A 19,484-nucleotide genomic window follows, 5' to 3' on the forward strand; every position below is an offset into this window, starting at 1 on the left:
TTTAAATATTAATCTAATTTTAATTGACCTTTTGCAATAAAAATGGCTAAACAATATGTATAAGACATTACAATTTAATATTGTAAAATTGTAGAGTCATTTAATTAATCTACGATTCGATCCTGAAACTTGTTTTCAATTTAATTTAGAATCACGATTTTAACAATTTTAGGCCGAACCCCAATGAAGGTATGTCTTATTTGTGATAAAAATGTAATCGATGATACTTTAAATTCATAAGAGAATAAGAGACAGTAAAAATCTTTTCTTTTAGAATAGTGAACTCTATTTGAAATCTTAATAAAAATTTTGGATAGTCTTGTATCAGACTTTTTAACCGTGGAACAGGTTTACACAAAAGATCTATTAGTGAAAAACATTAAAAAAATATAATGCAAATTGAATTTCCACTTGTATATTAAATGGTTTTTTTAATTGTTTGTGCTCATGCAATTAAAGTCATTTAATAGTGAAACTATACCTTTTCTATGCGAATATTAACTCTTTGCCACTATTGCCGGTATGATCAAGAATAATTTTTTTAATCCAAAAATGCGTACAGAAAATACATATAAATTCCTTTTTATTTCTTTTGAAAAATTATAAATTCCTTTTTAGTTTCAAGAATCCCTTTTTCAATGTCACTACTCCTTTATGTGTATGTACTCAACCCCTTTTATTATTTATAACCTTCCCTATGCTTCCTCAACGTAGTAGCTGATTCTCTCCTTCTAATTACTAAGGTATTGAGTTCATCAAATATTTCTAAATTCTCTTCTTTTATATTTTTTTCGGTGGCTTAAACTAATCCTTAATTAGTACTGATCATGTCTAATAGCTTGTACTATTCAAGGTTGATTATCATCTTCCTTTCATTTACAAATAATTAGACCATTTCCAATGGTGGTGCGGTTGCATTGAAAGGAACACCTAAATTTTCATGTTATGATCATGTATCTATATTATATATCACTCATGGTCTGTCAATGAACCAACTTAACCAAAAACTTAAGTTGATAGTAAAGCCTCTAAAATATGTTATATACTAACACGCCCCTTTGCACGAAAGCCGGGTTAGAAGTTTGAATACAGCACAGACCCTTCTCATACGATTAACGCTGAATATTTTACTTTAAATGAGTTGTGGTTAAGATTCAAACTTGTAACCTCTTATCACGTTGGTTCTGATACCATGTTAAGAAACAAACTCATTCAAAAGTTTTAGCTGATGGTTGAAGCTCTAAAATATATTATATACTCTAATATGATCACAGAAATTAATAGAGAGAAGGGTAATAAATTTTACAAATTTGTTTTTTTAATTTAAATATTGAATTAATCAAACCGAAAAAAATCTAGAATTTTTTGGGTTTTGATTATTTGATGGGTAGTTTACATACCCACCAACGGAAATGATGTAATTAAAGGAATCTCTTACCGATTTTATATATTTTGATGGCAGACAAAATAAAGATGACAAGCGCACAACAACCCGCAGAAAAACAAATGGAAAATAGGGAAAAAATGATAATTGATGCGGCAGGAATGAAGAATTCACAAGCACAATCGTCAGATGTTGTGATATCAAAAATATACAATGAAACCTTGGGATTGGAATTGGAGATTCTGAAGCACAATGTTTGGTTTGGTTCCATAATTGGCACTTTCCCTAAAACCATCGGAAAAGGTGGTATTGGTAGTATTGCCAGCCGAGGAGATCCACCAGGAAATAAAACCGGGTCTAAGGTAGCCGTCATTTATACTGGCAGTAATATCGTCGATGGACCTAATAATTGTGCGTGGCTCTTGGCTTGGCATGCACCTGCTGATGGCACCACTCCGACTAAGGTAGATGATCTTGTTTTAATTCTAATATACTTCCTCCATTCCAAATATATGCAACTTAAAAGATGATTCAGCTTCTTTTGTATGAGACTGTCTCACCGTAAGATCGGCCAATATAATTAGCCCATTCTTTGATTAATTATTTTAAGATTGTAAGTCATCGCTTTAAGGTTATAAGTAATCACTTTAAGACTATGAAAAGTGCTTATTTTAAAATTGTAAGTGATCACTTTAACGTTAAGTGATTACTACTCTAAGCCAAAAATTGTACTATATTTTGCCTAGCTCAATAGAGATGGTCTCATCATGATACTGTCTCATTTAAGAATTAGCTAGTCTCTTGAGAGACTGTGTCTTTGAGAGAAGTATCTCAAGTCCAGTCCATCAAGATTAATTTCTACTTACCGTATTCTTAATGCCTATTTATATTATCGTTAATGCTTACATACCTTATCCTTAATGCCTACTTTCAATATCTTAAATGTCTACTTACATCATTCTTAATGCCTACTTACAATATTTTAATAATTAAATAATGGGCTGACCCAATTAAAGACGATTTCTTTGAGAGACCGTCTCTCACAAGAATTTGTGTTTAAGAATTAGTGAAGATTTTTTAGGCTAATTTTCCATCCCATTAATTTGTGTTTTTTACTCTATTTAGTTAAATAAAAGTTAAAATATAATCAAATGAAATCTTGCCGAATTCCTTCTAATTTAAGAAGTATTAGTATTTACTTTTTATTATATATAATTAAAGATATTAAGTGTCGAATTAATGTGTGCGAGTACGTATGATAAGTCAAACTTTACAATTATTTTGGAATACAAGAAGTAACAATTATTTACCATAAGACGACTTAAAATTCATTTTTTAGTGCTAGTGGAAATTTCATATTCGATAAATCTTACGTTTAAAAATGTGATATTAGAACAATATCCCCAATGAAAATGAAAAAATAGTCAAATGCCAAAATTTAAATACCAAATTTGAATTTTCTTTTCACATGAATTTCATGTAATTAAATATTACTTCTCTTATTTACTATATGTATCCTATTTTAAATCTTAAGTTTGGTAAATTGCTTTTGAGTTGACTTTTGAATTGGTATTGTAAACTTCAGCTTGTTGTTGGTTCGTTTTTCCTCAAATTATAAACAATCAACGAATAATACTTAATTTTTCAAAATATCACCGTACGTAATATAAAAAGCTGGTCCATCTAACAATCCAAAAAGTCAATATAAAATCAGCCAATACTTTAAGTTTATCAAACAAGTCAACTAAATAAGCTAACGACTAACAATCAAAACTAATAGTCTTTTGCCAAATAGACAGACCATCAAAGTCATGGTAGCAGATATTGTAACTAGTGTAGTATTTTTGTCAGATATGTTAGCTGGGCTAATTAATTGACACGTGCGTACAGGTATATGTAGAAAGCGGGGATATAAACAAATACTCGGATAAAATTAACTGGGATGAAATTGAAGCCAATCTAGAAGTTTCTTCCAACGGAAGCAGCTATGCAGACAATGATACTAGAACTGAGGCGTCTGCCCAAATTGAGAAAACTGATATTACCCGAGCTACTGCTGTATTTGATGTTATTCCAATTACAAATTAAAAAAATTAAAATGCAAATCAAGTTCTTATATCAAATAATAAGTTTGCAATATGTGTACGTTTGAATTGGACGATTGTATTTCTTATGATTAATATTTGTGTTACTATGATACTAGACGTAGCATGGAACAATATAGATATAACAATAATTGTGGTTGCTTATGAGAGAACAGAGGATTGTTTTTTCTAATGGAGTATTGAATTTCCACAAAATGAGCAAATTGTTAACTTTGTATTATATGTCCTACTACTACACACAATTGGGTACTGTAGCAAAGTTTTAATTCTCGCGACTAAACAATATATCATCGCTAAGTTTGTCACAATTTTTGAAAATCTACAACATTCTATTTTCCATCGCAATTTTGTAGTTGCTATTTAGACATTTCCTTGTAGTGTAAGATAATGGTTGAGGCCCTGAGATATATTATATACTCTAAGATATCCTTTACACGAGAACTCTTTAAGCTAAAAGTATGAATGCATCACAGACCCTCCTCATATTTATTGCTAAACTTTGATTATGATTTCTCATTGATCTATTATGATTTACGAGTTTTAGTGTTAAACTTTGATTATGATATCTCATTGATCTATTAAAATTTATTAGTGAAAGATAATTTATGAAAGATAAAGAGTAACGATATTATAATCTAAATTTATTAGTCCATAAAAAATATAGTAGTTTAAACAACTCGTCTTGTATGCAATTGTCTTACCATGAGTCTGAACCATATAATTAGCCCACTTCTTTAACTGATGACTTTGAAAAATAAGTGATTAATTTAAATAACTTTTTAAATAATTTTTTCAATAGCTATAATTACGACTTTGTTTGAATAATTTTTTTAAAAAATTTACGAATTACTTGTTCTTAAATTTTAAAATTTAATCTTTACAAATAATATATTTTTTATTGTAAATCATTTTATCATCATCATCCTACCCAATGTATCCCGCTCATATAAAAACTATGGACAGGGTCTAGGGAGGGGAGGACGGCGGCAACTCATACCCATAAAGGAGAGCGCGGCCAAAAGAGTTCCCCGGCTCGAGAAAAAAAGACGTAACTATACCGGAAAGATAAATTAAAAGCCTATAAATAAAACAAATTAAAAGCCTGTAAATCATTTTATCAATAATATATTAATAAGATGGAATAAAGGTTTGTAAAGTTTTATTCTTTAATAGTGAAATTTGATAGTAATATAAATAAAAGTCACTCTTTTTTGTCTAAAACTACTTTGAATTTTTTTATTTAAGTATATTGCTTTGAAGTTTAAACTTTAGTTATAATTGTTATATTTGTTTATTGTTTTGATTGTTTACATCTATTGTGTTTGAAATAATTCGTAATTATAGCGATTGAAGGGCCGTTTTTATACGCACTATGAAAAATTTAAATTTTTGCGACATTAGATTTAATAGTATTAAAAAAAATGTTATTGATTTATATTTTTAGTGTAATAATTGTTGGTTTTTATTTTAAGTTTCATAATAATATAAAGTGAATTAGTGACAATTTAGTTGGCCTTTGATTTCGTGGCATATTTAATTGTTACTATAGTCTAAAGTGATATTTATGAGAAATGTTACTAGATCTTATGTTGCGAAAAACTTTAGTATGATTTTTATTATGCTGCTAATGGGTCTAATAAATATCACTATATCAATTAGCTATTTAAATTAAATGTCGCAAAATATATCTCAATAAAAATAAATTATTTTGTAATGATAATTGAAAATAAATAGGACCGTTCTCCGCCCATGACTTCACTTATAAGCAGAAATTAGTTTAGTATTGAAAATTTTGATTTTAAAGCTACGAACTTTAGCTCATTTGCTTTTAAAAATTTGAACTTTTGTTTATTTTTCAAAGGCTCGAACTTTGGGGTGCATCCGTTTCTAAATATTCCAATGACCTTTAACCGGTTGAATAAGTTTTTCTTCACCAAAAACAACTTTCTTCTTCCTCATCAATGGCTTCTTTGTTTTCTTAAGAGAGTGATCCTCCATTAATGAGGTTTAACTTCCATCTTCAACCACTTCCCAAATTATCCTCCCTTCCTACCTCTTTACCATCATCATCCTCATATTTAACATAAAAACAAAAAAATTTGCAATAACAAAAAAAAAAAAAAAAAAAAGCTTCTTTACTTGAAAATTAAAACCTGAAAAATCAAGAGGAATGAAGAAGAGGAAGAGGCAACATTTGGTGTGAAGATTTATGAACCTTATGATTGAGAAATTGCACACATTAAACCAGAAATGAGAAATTGGATGTTGCTATACATGTTCACGAAATCATAAACCTGATGCAACTGCTTATATCAGTTTAATTAGAGGTTTAGCTGCTTATGGTATGAGTGAAGAGGCTCATGCACTGTCTTCTAAGAAGAATTGCCCAAAACCCCCAAAAAAACATGGTGAAGACAATCGAAAATGAAATCTGAAATTAATGAAAACCCTAACTTTTGAAATTGGGGATTTCAAAAATCAAAATAATATATGAAATTGAATTGAAGGTGGGTTGATCACTATGCCGTCGATGATCTTCACGGTAGCAGGTGAAAGCTAGTGAAGAAGAGACCATGGTGAAGGTTTAAGGAAGAAATCCGACGAAGAGACCATGGTGAAGGTTTAAGAAAAAAATAAGATGAAGAATCAGGTTGAGGAAGAAGGTAACCTGATATTCAAGGTTATCGAAACCGAAGGAATCTTTAAAAGCGGAGGGACTCCAAAATTCGAGCCGTTAAAAAAATAAACAAAAGTTCAAACCTTTAAAAGAAAATGAGACAAAGTTTATACCTTTCAAATCAAATTTTCCTTTAGTTTTTAATAACAAGCTCTGTTAACATTCTTTTAATAATTATTACAAAAAGTTAAATTAGTATACGTCATAATAATATTTATACTAATTTCTAATAATCTTATTTATAGAAAGATCTTATGTGTAATTTAAACAGCAAATATAATTAATTATAGAATTTTATTATGAGTTTTACTTGATTTCACATTCATCAAATGCGTGCGAAAGGGAAGAGGGAATAAAGAAAAAAAGTTAGAAGTTAAGCATGAATTTTATAATTGAAATTTCATTCGCATTGTAATTTATTAATAACAGTCACTGAATTTTGTTTTTAAATAGTTTTATCTGATCATTTAATATTGTTAATTAAAATTTGAATGAATCTTATAGTTTCAAATCGTATTTGATCTAGTAAAATAAAAATAATATTTATTTATCTTTTTAAATTTTTTTGAATATTATTGAAGCAAGAAGTTTTTTTATATTTTGTAGCTAAGATAACGAGATAGAACGAGTATGCTATATAAAATAATAGTGTAAAACAGACTAAATATTTTAAAAATATTATTTAAATATATTTGGAAAATAAAAGGACCTTACAAGCATAGTAAATTCATCATGATTAGTAGCAATCATTTAGTAGTACATATTATATGTTACTAGTACAGAGTATTTCCTTGTTGCATATATTGTATATTTTATATATACGCAACAATTATTTAGTATTATAATAAGTACGTAGTACTATTAATTCCTTGTTGCACACAATTTAGTTTGATTATGTTGAGTCTAATTAAAGACTAACAGTAAAGAGAGCAGAGGCTGCCGCATTATTGCCAGATGCATCAATCATGGCAGATGCCTCTGCACCAGAAAGTGGATCACGATTTTGACTTTCATTGCTAGAATTATCCAAACTGGCTTTGATTGCATTCCAATTAACAGCACCTTTCGGGTATTTGGTAAGCACTCCAGTTTCCACGTAAATCTGAAATACATACGTTTATTGTAAGAGAAACAATTATAAAAAGCCAATTTTTATTATGAACCATACATAAAATGTTAGAAAATTTAATTACTTTGTTTGGAGAACCGTCGCCAAGAACTTTCCAAGCCAAGACCCATGCACAATTAATAGCGCCACCTTGAACATTAGGCCCGGCATAGATGACACACCCATAAGATCCTTGTGGATCCTTGGGGGGGATACCCCTGTGCATAAAGTTGCGGGTATCCATAGCATTAATAGTAGGGTAAATGCCCAAAACATTTCCAGACCAATTATAGTTATCATGAACAATCATTTGTCCCACTCCCATATTGCTCATGTTCATTGTTGTGGTTGCTTGACTTTGGGCATTCAGGTTAACTCCTCCATTAGATGCCTTAATGTCATTCTTCAATTTACAAAGGATTGCCCTGTTCTCCTCACTGATGTTAGCTACTTGCTGGGAAGATGCCATCTTTTCTGTTGTCACTCGATCATAAAGAAAATAAATTAGCAAAAAAAAAAAAAAAAAATTAATACTAAGATATAACACAGATATAAGGTATTTGAAAAAATCTACGTACCTCACTTGTTGATATAAATGTTGCTAATTGTTATGATTGTACGTATTGAAGACAATGAATAATACCTCTAATACCTTTGCCTATTTATAGAGCGACTAATGATCGGAGGCAAGCTAAAACACGATGGTCCTCCCATCATCTTATCGCATCTAATGCTTCCTTATCTTGTCCGATGCCTCTATCTCGATTCTTTTTCTTTTATTTTTATAAATGCTTAAAGAATCCTCTATTTTCAACATGCTAGCTATATTATATCAAGTGATATATTATAATTGATATCAAAGTATATATTGTTCTTTTGTTAAGTATATATTATATATGTGTTGTATTTGTTTATATAGAGAAATGCCATTGTACTTATTCTGTTTCTTTTCATTTTACTTAGGTTGTAATATTATTAACTTAGTAAAATAGTATTTCATCTATACTCTAACTTGTACTATAAATATAGGCTTTAATACTCAATAATAATTGAGTTTATTTTTCCCTTTACAACTTCAATTATGTATATATTATATAATTGGTGATCACTATAAAGCTTGATATGAATTAATAATGCATAGATCTAGATAAAAATATGAATAGAGAGAATATAAATAATCAATATTTTATTTTAAATACAAAGTAGGAGAAATAGTGTTTTCATCATAATCCCAAGTAAGACCACGCAACGAACCTTGACATTAAAAAAAAGTTTAGTGACAAATTAATGTTTATCAGTCGCCAAACTTCTTTTTTATATTGCAAATTCTACACCAATTAAGGTATTAAAATAATACTTTACCAATTAAGGCCATCAAATCATATTTTACTATTAATAGAAAGTTTGGAAATATCACATGTTATATTTTAAGATAGATTGTCAAATGTATTTATACTATTGAACTTAATTTGCTTATATATTTATCTCCGAATTTCTCTCTCTTAATTACAATGATAATATATATATTTCTCTCATTCTTTTTAAGTTATATTTAAATATATTTTCTTACAAATAAATTCGAAACGCGAGTTTTTATACTAATTCATATTAATAATTATCATAATAACTGCAAAAAATAAGCATTGTTATGTCGATCCTTAGGGTTAGCTTTTCCTTCCATAATACTCCATAATCACTATAATACTCCCTCCAATTAGAGTAAATGTCTTATTTTATTTTTTGATAATATTCATCGATTACTCTTAATTTGTATTTTTTGTTAATCTAAAATGTCAAAATATAGTCAAGTGAAATCTTGTTTGATTCGTCTCAATGTAAGTTTTATTAATATCAAGTTTTTATTACTTTTAGTTATGCACAATTAGAAATATTTTTGATTAAATTAATGTATTGGATAGTGCGTAAAAAATAAATAGAACAATCGGTGTGAATGGGACAACCGAAAGGGAAACAAAGAAAAAAGAAAACTAGACCTTCTCCCTTATCTTAGTAGGCGGTGAAAATTCATTGTTGTTCCAAATATTTTTTAGGCCTTAGACAAAGCCCTTCCTATAGAAGATCAATTATAATCTTTGATAAATACTTGAAAAAATTATACTGACGAATCCTTTTATATTGAAATACATTATTTTTTTTAAGATTCATCCTCTTCGTCCTCTCACAAACATGGTTTTTTTTTTAAAAAATGTCTACTGTAAACTCACAAATTATACTGAAATTGGACCCACTATGTATGCTGGGCCCTGGGCAACGACACGCCTTTCCTGCCCTCAGGAACAACCCTGCGTGAAATGGGCATGGGGCTTCTGGTCGGCAACGGATGTCGACTAAAAAGGATGGGATATGGTAGCAGCGTGGCTAGGATAGCGACTGATGAGCTTCTATGTTAACATGTAACAAAATGAGTCACTCCTATAGAGATTGACTATATTATGAAACCGCCTCATTTAAGAATTTGTATTTTTTTTGTTGTCAATAGAATAATTAAAAGTTTAATGAGATTTTAAAATATTAGTGAGTTTGATTGGACAATAATCTCCTTTTTCGAATTTTTCCTTTTTTAATTTTATTCTTTTGGGTAAAACTTTTAATTTCTTGTTAGTATATTCGTGCAAGAATTTACTGTTTCAAGTAAAGTTTCAAGATTTTTGTTAAAATTCAGCAATCAAGAGTTGAAATGCATTTTCCAAATAGTATTATATAAGAAATTCAATGTTTAAAAATTAAATACAAAATACATAAAATTTTATAATAGCATTAATTTCACAGTGAAAAAAATAAGTTAATAAATATAAAATTAATTATTGGGTCCAACTGATCGATCAAATAAAGCAAATTGATTTGATTGATTATTTGACATAATTAATGCATAATATGATGAGATTTAATTATACTTTCTCAGTTATGAAATAGTTGCTATATTTCGATTGTAGACACTATTTATTGTTTAAGCTTATTTTATGTATTATGGTTAATGTGTACGTTAAAATACAGCCAAGTAACATTTTATTTGAATCGTCTAATTGTATAGTTTTATAATATTAATTTTTTATAAGTTTTAGTTGTATATAATTCAATATATAAATAAACAAAATAACGCATTAAATTGCGTAAAAAGTCAAATATAACAAATATAATGTAACGGAGAAAGTTTTGCATCACTAAATAGTGATGATATCAAATTGTACCTGAAATTTGTTTTTTCGGTTCTCTATTTTTAAAATTTAGGTCACAACGATTTAAAGAAATCGTTACTTTTCTTATCATGATGGAATAATTATCTTTTGTTGGGACAAAAAATATGTTCGTGTCATTTCTCAATATTCTTTTGTGTATTGTTTTAAAGATTAACAACGAATATTTTCTTTATTTTGAGCTGTTGAGCTAACAAAACACACCACATGTGGTATATGAAAATGGTTTTAAAGCATTAGATACTCGCATCAACTTGTCTATCTAGCTAAGAATCACTAAATTACGTACTCTCTTCGTCCTACCCTCGTCTTTCTGTTTCTCGGCACTATTTAATAATCATTCTCAATTTATATTAAAATTATTTCAAGTGAATTCTTATTTAATTTGTATTAATATAATGAATTTTATAAATTTTAACTTTTATAATTTTAATATTGTTCAATTACTAAAGTATATTAGCATGTGTAGAAAAAGAAATGGGAATATGGTAACCAAAATACTTGGGAGAGACTACCTCAAATCCTCAATATACGGTGGTACAATGCACCAGCCTAAAATCCAAAAAATTAAAAATAAAAATGGCCCAAAACCCAAAAATTAAAAAATAAAAAAATTAATTTTTGACCTTAAAGATTTCCATTCTGACATTAAATAATGATCAATTTCAATTTAAAGTAACCTCAAATAAATTGTTTAAAATAAAAAAAAATTCAACTTTGATCTGAAAGTGATTAATTTTGACATTAAAGTAATAAATTTTCTATTTACATGTTTATAACCTCAATGGATCAGTTATTTCATTGTTTTTAATTTTGATGTTAAAATGATCAATTAGACCTTAAAGTGATCAATTAAATGATCAATTATAACTTATATAAAAAAATCAATTTGACCTTAAAAGTATTAATTATGATCTATTAAATTAATTAATTATTAATAGCATATTGTAAAAAAAATATAATATGATCAATTGGACTATTACTTTCAATATGAGACGGTGGCTCTCAAAAACCCTTCATATAATAATGGAATTATAAACGGAGTGACTATAAGACACAAATTTGACGAGCAAGAGTTTGCCTATTAAACAAGCTTATAGAAGTAGTATCGATAGAGTATATCTTAAGGGAGTTTGGCCTTTTTGCGACCTCAATCAACGTACACCATTATTTAGATGAACACAAATTTTTGTGAGATAGGACTTTTTATGAGACTATCTTCAATTGGGCAATTCATTATACATTTTTTAAAATATTGTAAGTAAATATTAAGAATGATGTAAGTAGTCATTTAAAATATTAAAATTATATATTAAGAATACGATAATTAAGCATTAAGAATAATGTAAGTAGACATTAAAAATACGGTAAGTAAGCACTAATCGTTAATCGGTTGTGGCTTGAGATACGTCTCTCAAGAGACTACCTGTTTGATGAATTTTATAATCTAAAATTTATAAATTGCTTATTCTTATATGCAAATTACTTAGAATAATATCCCCGTTTACTGATTTTCTTGTAATTCTAACTTTTGATTAATCATAAATAATTCTAACTATAAAGGGTGCTTGCTAAGAATGCATCAAGGTAACGGCCTCTTACCTATACAACAAATCATTTTGCATATAAAAATAAAAAAAAGTAAATATAAAATTGTATTATAAAAAAAGTGCAAAAATTAGAAAATTAAAAAGAGATTTCAAATAAATTTATTTTTTTACTTTTAACTTTTAATTTTTAATATATTTGATTTTTTTTATTTTTTTTAGCATTTAGTCCGCAAAACCTATCAGTATTTGGCCAACAATGTTCTTGGATAAGTGACTTTAAAATTGACATTATTCATGATTAATCAAAAATAGTATTCTTGTGAAAAAATCATTAAAAGGTTAAATTATTCTAATGATTTTTTCTAAAATATATTAATAGTGACCTTTTAATAGATTACGAATAAGACCCACTAAGACATTATTTAATATTATTATTATTTTTTATTTTTGTTGAATATGGAGTACCCTTTAAGAAGAATAACAGTTGTTAACTAGAAATCTTAGTAAGTCATTTTTTGTCAAATATTACTTAAATTGATTTTCGTTTTGCAAGATTTTTGATAGAATATGTTCATATATAAAAAAAATATATATGTTATCGTAATTCATCATATTCAGTATATCTCGCCTATAAATAAACTATGCGCAGAGTTTGGAGTGGGAAACCAACCGCAACTCATAACCATAAAGGAAAATGCGGCAAAAAAAATCCCCCCCCCACACACACACACATACATATATATATATATATATATATATATATATATATATATATATATATATATATATATATATATATATATATATATATTTATATATATATATATACATATATATATATATATATGTATATTCATATAAATATATATATATATATATACATATATATATATATATACATATATATATATATATATATATATATATACATATATATATATATATATATATATACATATATATATATATATACATACATATATATATATATATATATATATATATATATATATATATATACATATATATATACATATACATATATATATACATATACATATATATATACATATACATATATATATACATATATATATATATATATATATATATATATATATATATATATATATATATATATATATATATATACATATATATATATATATATATATATATACATATATATATATATATATATACATATATATATATATATATATATATATATATATACATACATATATATATATATATATATATATATATATATATATATATATATATAAATATATATATATATATAAATATATATATATATATATATATATATATATATATATATATATATACATATATATATATATATATATATATATATATATATATATATATATATATACATATATATACATATATATATATACATATATATATATACATATATATATATATATATATATATATATATATATATATATATATATATATATATATATATATATATATATATATATATATATATATATATGTTATGAATGGTAGTGTGTGACTTGAGTGCACATTAAAGGGTTGAATTCATGAGTGTGACTCTTGGATGGTGGTAACTAAATGGGTGTAATTATGTGTGGAGTATTCATGAAGAATGATGGGTATTAATGAAGATTAATGAAGAAAATGAAAGGGTTTGATTTATTGTATGCTCGATCAAATTCTGACAGAGGAAGCAGTAAGGTCGCTCGACCTACCCGCTTGACTGAGCGATTCATTTTGGTAGGTCGAGCGGTCAGACAGAATGCCCCAGTTTTGGCTGATACTCACTCGACCGAGCGAGCTCTCTGATCCGGTCGAGCGGATCCTCTGATATGCATGGATGCTTGTTTTCGACCTTTCAAATCCTTAGAGTTATTTCATAGTATTCATTACTCAATATTAACTATGTATTCAAGTGAGCTATTCATCTTCATGTACCTAGTACTATAAATAGGGCTCTCATACTCACACATCAAACATAACATCAAACACAACCCCTAAGCCAAACACATAGCCTTTTTTTGTTTGTTATCTCTTTCTCAATTGTAATTCTTCATTAAGAAGTGTTGTTTGTATTCTTTTGATATAATACAAACAAAAACTACACACCACGGAGGATGTAGCCATCATTGGGTGAACCTCCTTAAATCTTTGTGTCCTTTTTTTAGTTACATCGTCAAACTTTGTTGTGTTCGTTGTTGTTTGTTCTTAGCATCGTAACGATATTGGCGTTCATTTCAATTGGTATCAGAGCCAAGTTGTTTTTGCGGTGTTTTAAGAAATTATTACTTGAAAATCATGACTACAATGAAGCTCGACATTGAGAAGTTTGATAGGAATGTAAACTTTGTCTTGTGGCAAGTTAAAATGAGAGCCATTTTGATCCAAAATGGTGTGCATAAAGCCATTGATGGTGTAGATAAGATGCCGGAAGGAATGTCTGCATCGAGATGGGAAGAGATAGACACTAAGGCATTATCGGCAATCCAATTATGCCTTTCCAATGAAGTTCTAAGAGAGATTGTTAAAGAAACAACAACCAAGAGTATATGGGAGAAGTTGGAATCACTCTACATGGCCAAGAGTGTTACCAATAGGCTACTTCTGAAAAGTAGACTCTACGATTTACGCTTGGAGGAAGGTAAACCTTTGAAACCTCACTTAGATGAGTTTTATTCCATTGTTATGGATTTGCAAAACATTGATGTCAATCTTGATGATGAAGACTTGGCAATTTATCTTTTATGTTCTCTACCCCCTTCTTATAAAAATTTTAGAGAAACTCTACTTTATGTTAGAGATAATTTGAGTAGTGATGATGTGAAGAGTGCCTTAACACAAAGGGACCTTATTGATACACAATTATCACAAAAGTCACCAAGCAATGCTAGTGATGGGTTGTTTGTGAGAGGGAGGTCACAAGAGAAAGGTTCCACTAGTGGGAGTGGAAACAAGGGTAAAGGGAGGTCAAAGCCCGTGAGGCCAAATAAAAATAAAACTTGTAACTATTGCAAGCTTAAGGGCCACATCAAGAAGGATTGTTGGAAGTTAAAGAAAAAGCTTGAGGAAGAGGCTAGGGAAGGAACTAGCAATGCTAATGCTAGTTATGTGAATGATAGTGATGATGGTGATGTTCTTGTTGCCACTCATGAGTACAAAGAAAATAATGAATGGATTCTTGATTCGGGGTGCACATTCCACATGACTCCCAACAAAACTTTCTTCCATACTTTTGAAAGTGTTGATGGGGGAAATGTTACCATGGGAAACAACACTACTTGTAAGGTTGTTGGAATTGGGAGCATTAGAGTGAAGATGTTTGATGGGATTGTGAGGACCTTAACCGATGTAAGGTATGTCCCGGGGTTGAAAAAGAATCTCTTGTCTTTGGGTACTCTTGATAAGATCGGGTGTAGAATCACTTGTGAAGGTGGAGTTATGAAGGTTGCCAAGGGCTCACTAGTGGTGATGAAGGGGATATTGAATGGGAGTTTGTATGCTCTTCAAGGTTCAACCATTCTTGGCTCGGCAAATGTATCCACAAGCACAATGTCCGATCAAGACACCAAACTTTGGCACTTGAGGCTTGGTCACATGGGCGAAAGAGGTATGTTTGAACTCTCTAAACAAGGTCTATTTGATGGGAAGAAATTTGGGAACCTGGTTTTTGTGAACATTGTGTTTATGGGAAACACAAGAGAGTTAGTTTTAAACCCGCCATTCAAAACACTAAGGGAATTTTAGATTATGTCCATTCCGATTTGTGGGGGCCTTCTCGAATGCCCTCCCTTAGTGGTTGTAGCTACATGTTGACCTTTATTGATGATTTCTCTAGGAAAGTTTGGTGTTATTTTATAAAACATAAAAATGAAGTTTTTGATGTCTTCTTGGAATGGAAGAAGATGATTGAAAAGAAAACCGGTAGGAGCATCAAGACCTTAAGAACCGACAATGGTCTTGAATTTGTTGATAGTAAATTTCTCAAATATTGTTCTAATGAAGGTATTGTTAGACATAGAACTTGTGCAGGACGTCCTCAACAAAATGGTGTAGCGGAGAGGATGAATAAAACATTGTTAGAAAGGGCTAGATGCATGCTAAAACAAGCTAATTTGGGGAAGCAATTTTGGGCCGAAGCGGTGGCTACGACATGTTATTTGATCAACCGTCCCCCTAATACCGCCTTGAAGTTCAAGTCGCCACAAGAGGTGTGGTACAACACTCCGGTAAATTATTCTAGTCTTAGAAATTTTGGTTGTCCAGCTTACTTTCATGTAAATGATGGCAAGTTAGAACCTAGGGCTAGAAAAGGTATTTTTGTGGGATATGGAGTGGGTGTAAAAGGGTATAGGGTATGGTGTAATGATTCAAAGAAAATAATTGTTTCTAGAGATGTTGTTTTTGATGAAAATAGTATGCTTGTATCTAATGTTGAAAAACCTTTTGATAATGATGTAAATGATGATGCACAAGTGGAGGTTCAATCTTCTAATATTGATGATGAGAAAAATTATGATGATGTTCAACAAAGGACTCCTCCTTTGTCCACAACTAGGCAAAGAAGGAAGATCGTGGCTCCAAGGAGGTATATTGAAGAGTGTGATTATGTGGTTTATGCTCTCAACATTGCTAGCGAAGTCGAAGGGTTGAATGAACCAAGTACGTACAAGGAGGCTATGGCCTCGAATGACTCAAGCAAGTGGTTGATTGCTATGAAGCAAGAGATGGAGTCTCTTGCAAAGAATGGAACTTGGGATATCGTTGTTGCACCAAAGAAAAAGAAAATTGTGGGGTGCAAGTGGATATTCAAGAGGAAGGAGGGTCCTTCAAGTGATATTCCTCCCATCTACAAAGCAAGGGTAGTTGCAAAGGGATACTCTCAAATTGAGGGTGTTGATTTTTATGAGGTTTTCTCACCGGTGGTGAAACACTCTTCTATAAGGGCATTGCTTGCTTTGGTGGCGATGAAGGATTTGGAATTACATCAATTGGATGTAAAGACGGCTTTTCTTCACGGTGAGCTTGAAGAAGAAATATTTATGAAGCAACCGGAAGGTTTTGAGGTAGCCGGTAAGGAAAATCATGTGCGTAGATTGAAGAGGTCATTGTATGGGTTGAAGCAATCTCCAAGGCAATGGTATAAAAGGTTTGATTCCTTTATGATTTCACATGATTTTATTAGAAGTTCTTATGATAGTTGTGTCTATTTTAAGAAGTTTGAAGATGGTTCTTTATTATATTTGCTCTTATATGTTGATGACATGCTAGTAGCATGTAGTTCTTTGTTTAAGGTGGAGAACTTGAAAGAGTTGCTTTCAAGTGAATTTGATATGAAAGATCTTGGTGAAGCCAAGAAGATTCTTGGGATGGAGATTTTGAGAGATCGGGTTAAGGGTACCTTATACCTTAGTCAAAGGAAATACATTGAGAAAGTTGTGCAACGTTTCTCTATGGATGATGCTAAAGGTGTGTCTACTCCTCTTGCTTCTCATTTCAAATTATCCAAAAATTTGTGTCCACAAACAAAGGCGGATGAAGAGCAAATGGTAAGAATTCCATATACTAGTGCCGTTGGTAGCGTTATGTATGCTATGGTATGTTCTAGGCCCGACATTGCTCATGCGGTGAGTTTGGTGAGTAGATATATGTCTCATCCGGGGAAGGGACATTGGGAGGCACTAAAGTGGTTATTGAGGTATTTGAAAGATACTTCAAATGTTTGTCTCATGTATGGGAAAAATGCAAGCGAGCTAACCGGGTTTTGTGACTCGGATTATGGTGGTGATCTAGATAATAGAAAGTCCACAAGTGGGTTCGTGTTCACTTTGGGTGGTTCGGCGATAAGTTGGCAATCATCGCTGCAAGATGTGGTTGCTCTCTCTACAACCGAAGCGGAGTACATAGCCGTGGCCGAGTCATTCAAAGAGGCAAAGTGGCTTAAAGGTCTTGTTGGTGAGATGTGCAATAAAGTGTGTGAGGTAAGTGTGCATTGTGATAGTCAAAGTGCAATTCATTTGGCTAGAAATCAAAATACATTTCATAGAAGATCCAAGCACATTGATATTAAGTATAATTTCATCCGGGATGAAGTTGAGCACAAAAGGGTGTTGTTGAAAAAGATTGACACTACGGAAAATCCGGCCGACATGATGATAAAGTCATTACCTACTACCAAGTTTGAATTATGTGTTGACTTGGTAGGTTTAGCTCCTTGCTTGAAGTAATGCCCTCTTGGGGCATTTTGAGGTGTGTATGTTTTTTATTATGAAGTGGATTGATGAATGTTTTGACTTGGGTGAACTTAAGTCAAGGTAGAGATTGTTATGAATGGTAGTGTGTGACTTGAGTGCACATTAAAGGCTTGAATTCATGAGTGTGACTCTTGGATGGTGGTAACTAAATGGGTGTAATTATGTGTGGAGTATTCATGAAGAATTATGGGTGTTAATGAAGATTAATGAAGAAAATGGAAGGGTTTGATTTATTGTATGCTCGATCAAATTCTGACAGAGGAAGCAGTAAGGTCGCTCGACCTACCCGCTCGACCGAGCGAGTCATTTTGGTAGGTCGAGTGGTCAGACAGAATGCCCAAGTTTTGGCTGATACTCGCTCGACCGAGCGAGCTCTCTGATCCGGTCGAGCGGATCCTCTGATATGCATGGATGATTGTTTTCGACCTTTTAAGTGAGCTATTCATCTTCATGTACCTAGTACTATAAATAGGGCTCTCATACTCACACATCAAACATAACATCAAACACAACCCCTAAGCCAAACACATAGCCTTTTTTTGTTTGTTATCTCTTTCTCAATTGTAATTCTTCATTAAGAAGTGTTGTTTGTATTCTTTTGATATAATATAAACAGAAACTCCACACCACGGAGGACGTAGCCATCATTGGGTGAACCTCCTTAAATCTTTGTGTCCTTTTTTTAGTTACATTGTCAAACTTTGTTTTGTTCGTTGTTGTTTGTTCTTAGCATCGTAACGATATTGGCGTTCATTTCAATAGACATATATATATATATATATATATATATATATATATATATATATGTATATATGTATATATGTATGTATATATGTATACATATATGTATATATATATATATGTATATATATATATATGTATATATATATATATATATGTATATATATATATATATATATATGTATATATATATATATATATATGTATATATATATATATATATGTATATATATATATATATATATGTATATATATATATATATATATGTATATATATATATATATATATGTATATATATATATATATATGTATATATATATATATATATGTATATATATATATATATATGTATATATATATATATATATATATATATATACATATATATATATATATAATTATGAGTTTTTGTTATTTCT

At 29.8% G+C, this 19,484-nt stretch overlaps 2 protein-coding genes across 2 annotated transcripts; one reads left to right on the forward strand and one right to left on the reverse strand.

The window, feature by feature from the left end:
• The first annotated feature begins 625 nt into the window (after positions 1-625).
• Positions 626-3,641, forward strand: LOC130821303 (jasmonate-induced protein homolog). The gene is made up of 3 exons (XM_057687001.1): positions 626-743; positions 1,463-1,848; positions 3,275-3,641. Exons 2-3 carry the CDS (start codon positions 1,474-1,476, stop codon positions 3,470-3,472), a joined length of 573 nt encoding a protein of 190 aa, XP_057542984.1. The 5' UTR covers positions 626-743; positions 1,463-1,473; the 3' UTR covers positions 3,473-3,641.
• Positions 3,642-6,883: 3,242 nt separating this feature from the next.
• LOC130821315 (uncharacterized) lies at positions 6,884-8,008 on the reverse strand. Its single transcript, XM_057687015.1, has 3 exons — positions 7,853-8,008; positions 7,360-7,748; positions 6,884-7,268 (listed from the first exon to the last, which is right to left on the reverse strand). Exons 2-3 carry the CDS (start codon positions 7,741-7,743, stop codon positions 7,074-7,076), a joined length of 579 nt encoding a protein of 192 aa, XP_057542998.1. The 5' UTR covers positions 7,744-7,748; positions 7,853-8,008; the 3' UTR covers positions 6,884-7,073.
• Positions 8,009-19,484: the final 11,476 nt, after the last annotated feature.

This window comes from Amaranthus tricolor, chromosome 8, assembly GCF_026212465.1.
Source record: "Amaranthus tricolor cultivar Red isolate AtriRed21 chromosome 8, ASM2621246v1, whole genome shotgun sequence".
NCBI lineage: Eukaryota > Viridiplantae > Streptophyta > Magnoliopsida > Caryophyllales > Amaranthaceae > Amaranthus > Amaranthus tricolor.

What these genes read in the sequence shown, in the direction of transcription:
- LOC130821303 (XM_057687001.1), top strand. Translation starts at nt 1,474, where the DNA reads ATGACAAGCGCACAACAACCCGCAGAAAAACAAATGGAAAATAGGGAA. An exon ending in ATGGCACCACTCCGACTAAG is followed by an intron (nt 1,849 to 3,274) that starts GTAGATGATCTT and finishes ACGTGCGTACAG; the next exon opens with GTATATGTAGAAAGCGGGGA.
- LOC130821315 (XM_057687015.1), bottom strand. Translation starts at nt 7,743, where the DNA reads ATGGCATCTTCCCAGCAAGTAGCTAACATCAGTGAGGAGAACAGGGCA. An exon ending in GCGACGGTTCTCCAAACAAA is followed by an intron (nt 7,269 to 7,359) that starts GTAATTAAATTT and finishes TATGTATTTCAG; the next exon opens with ATTTACGTGGAAACTGGAGT.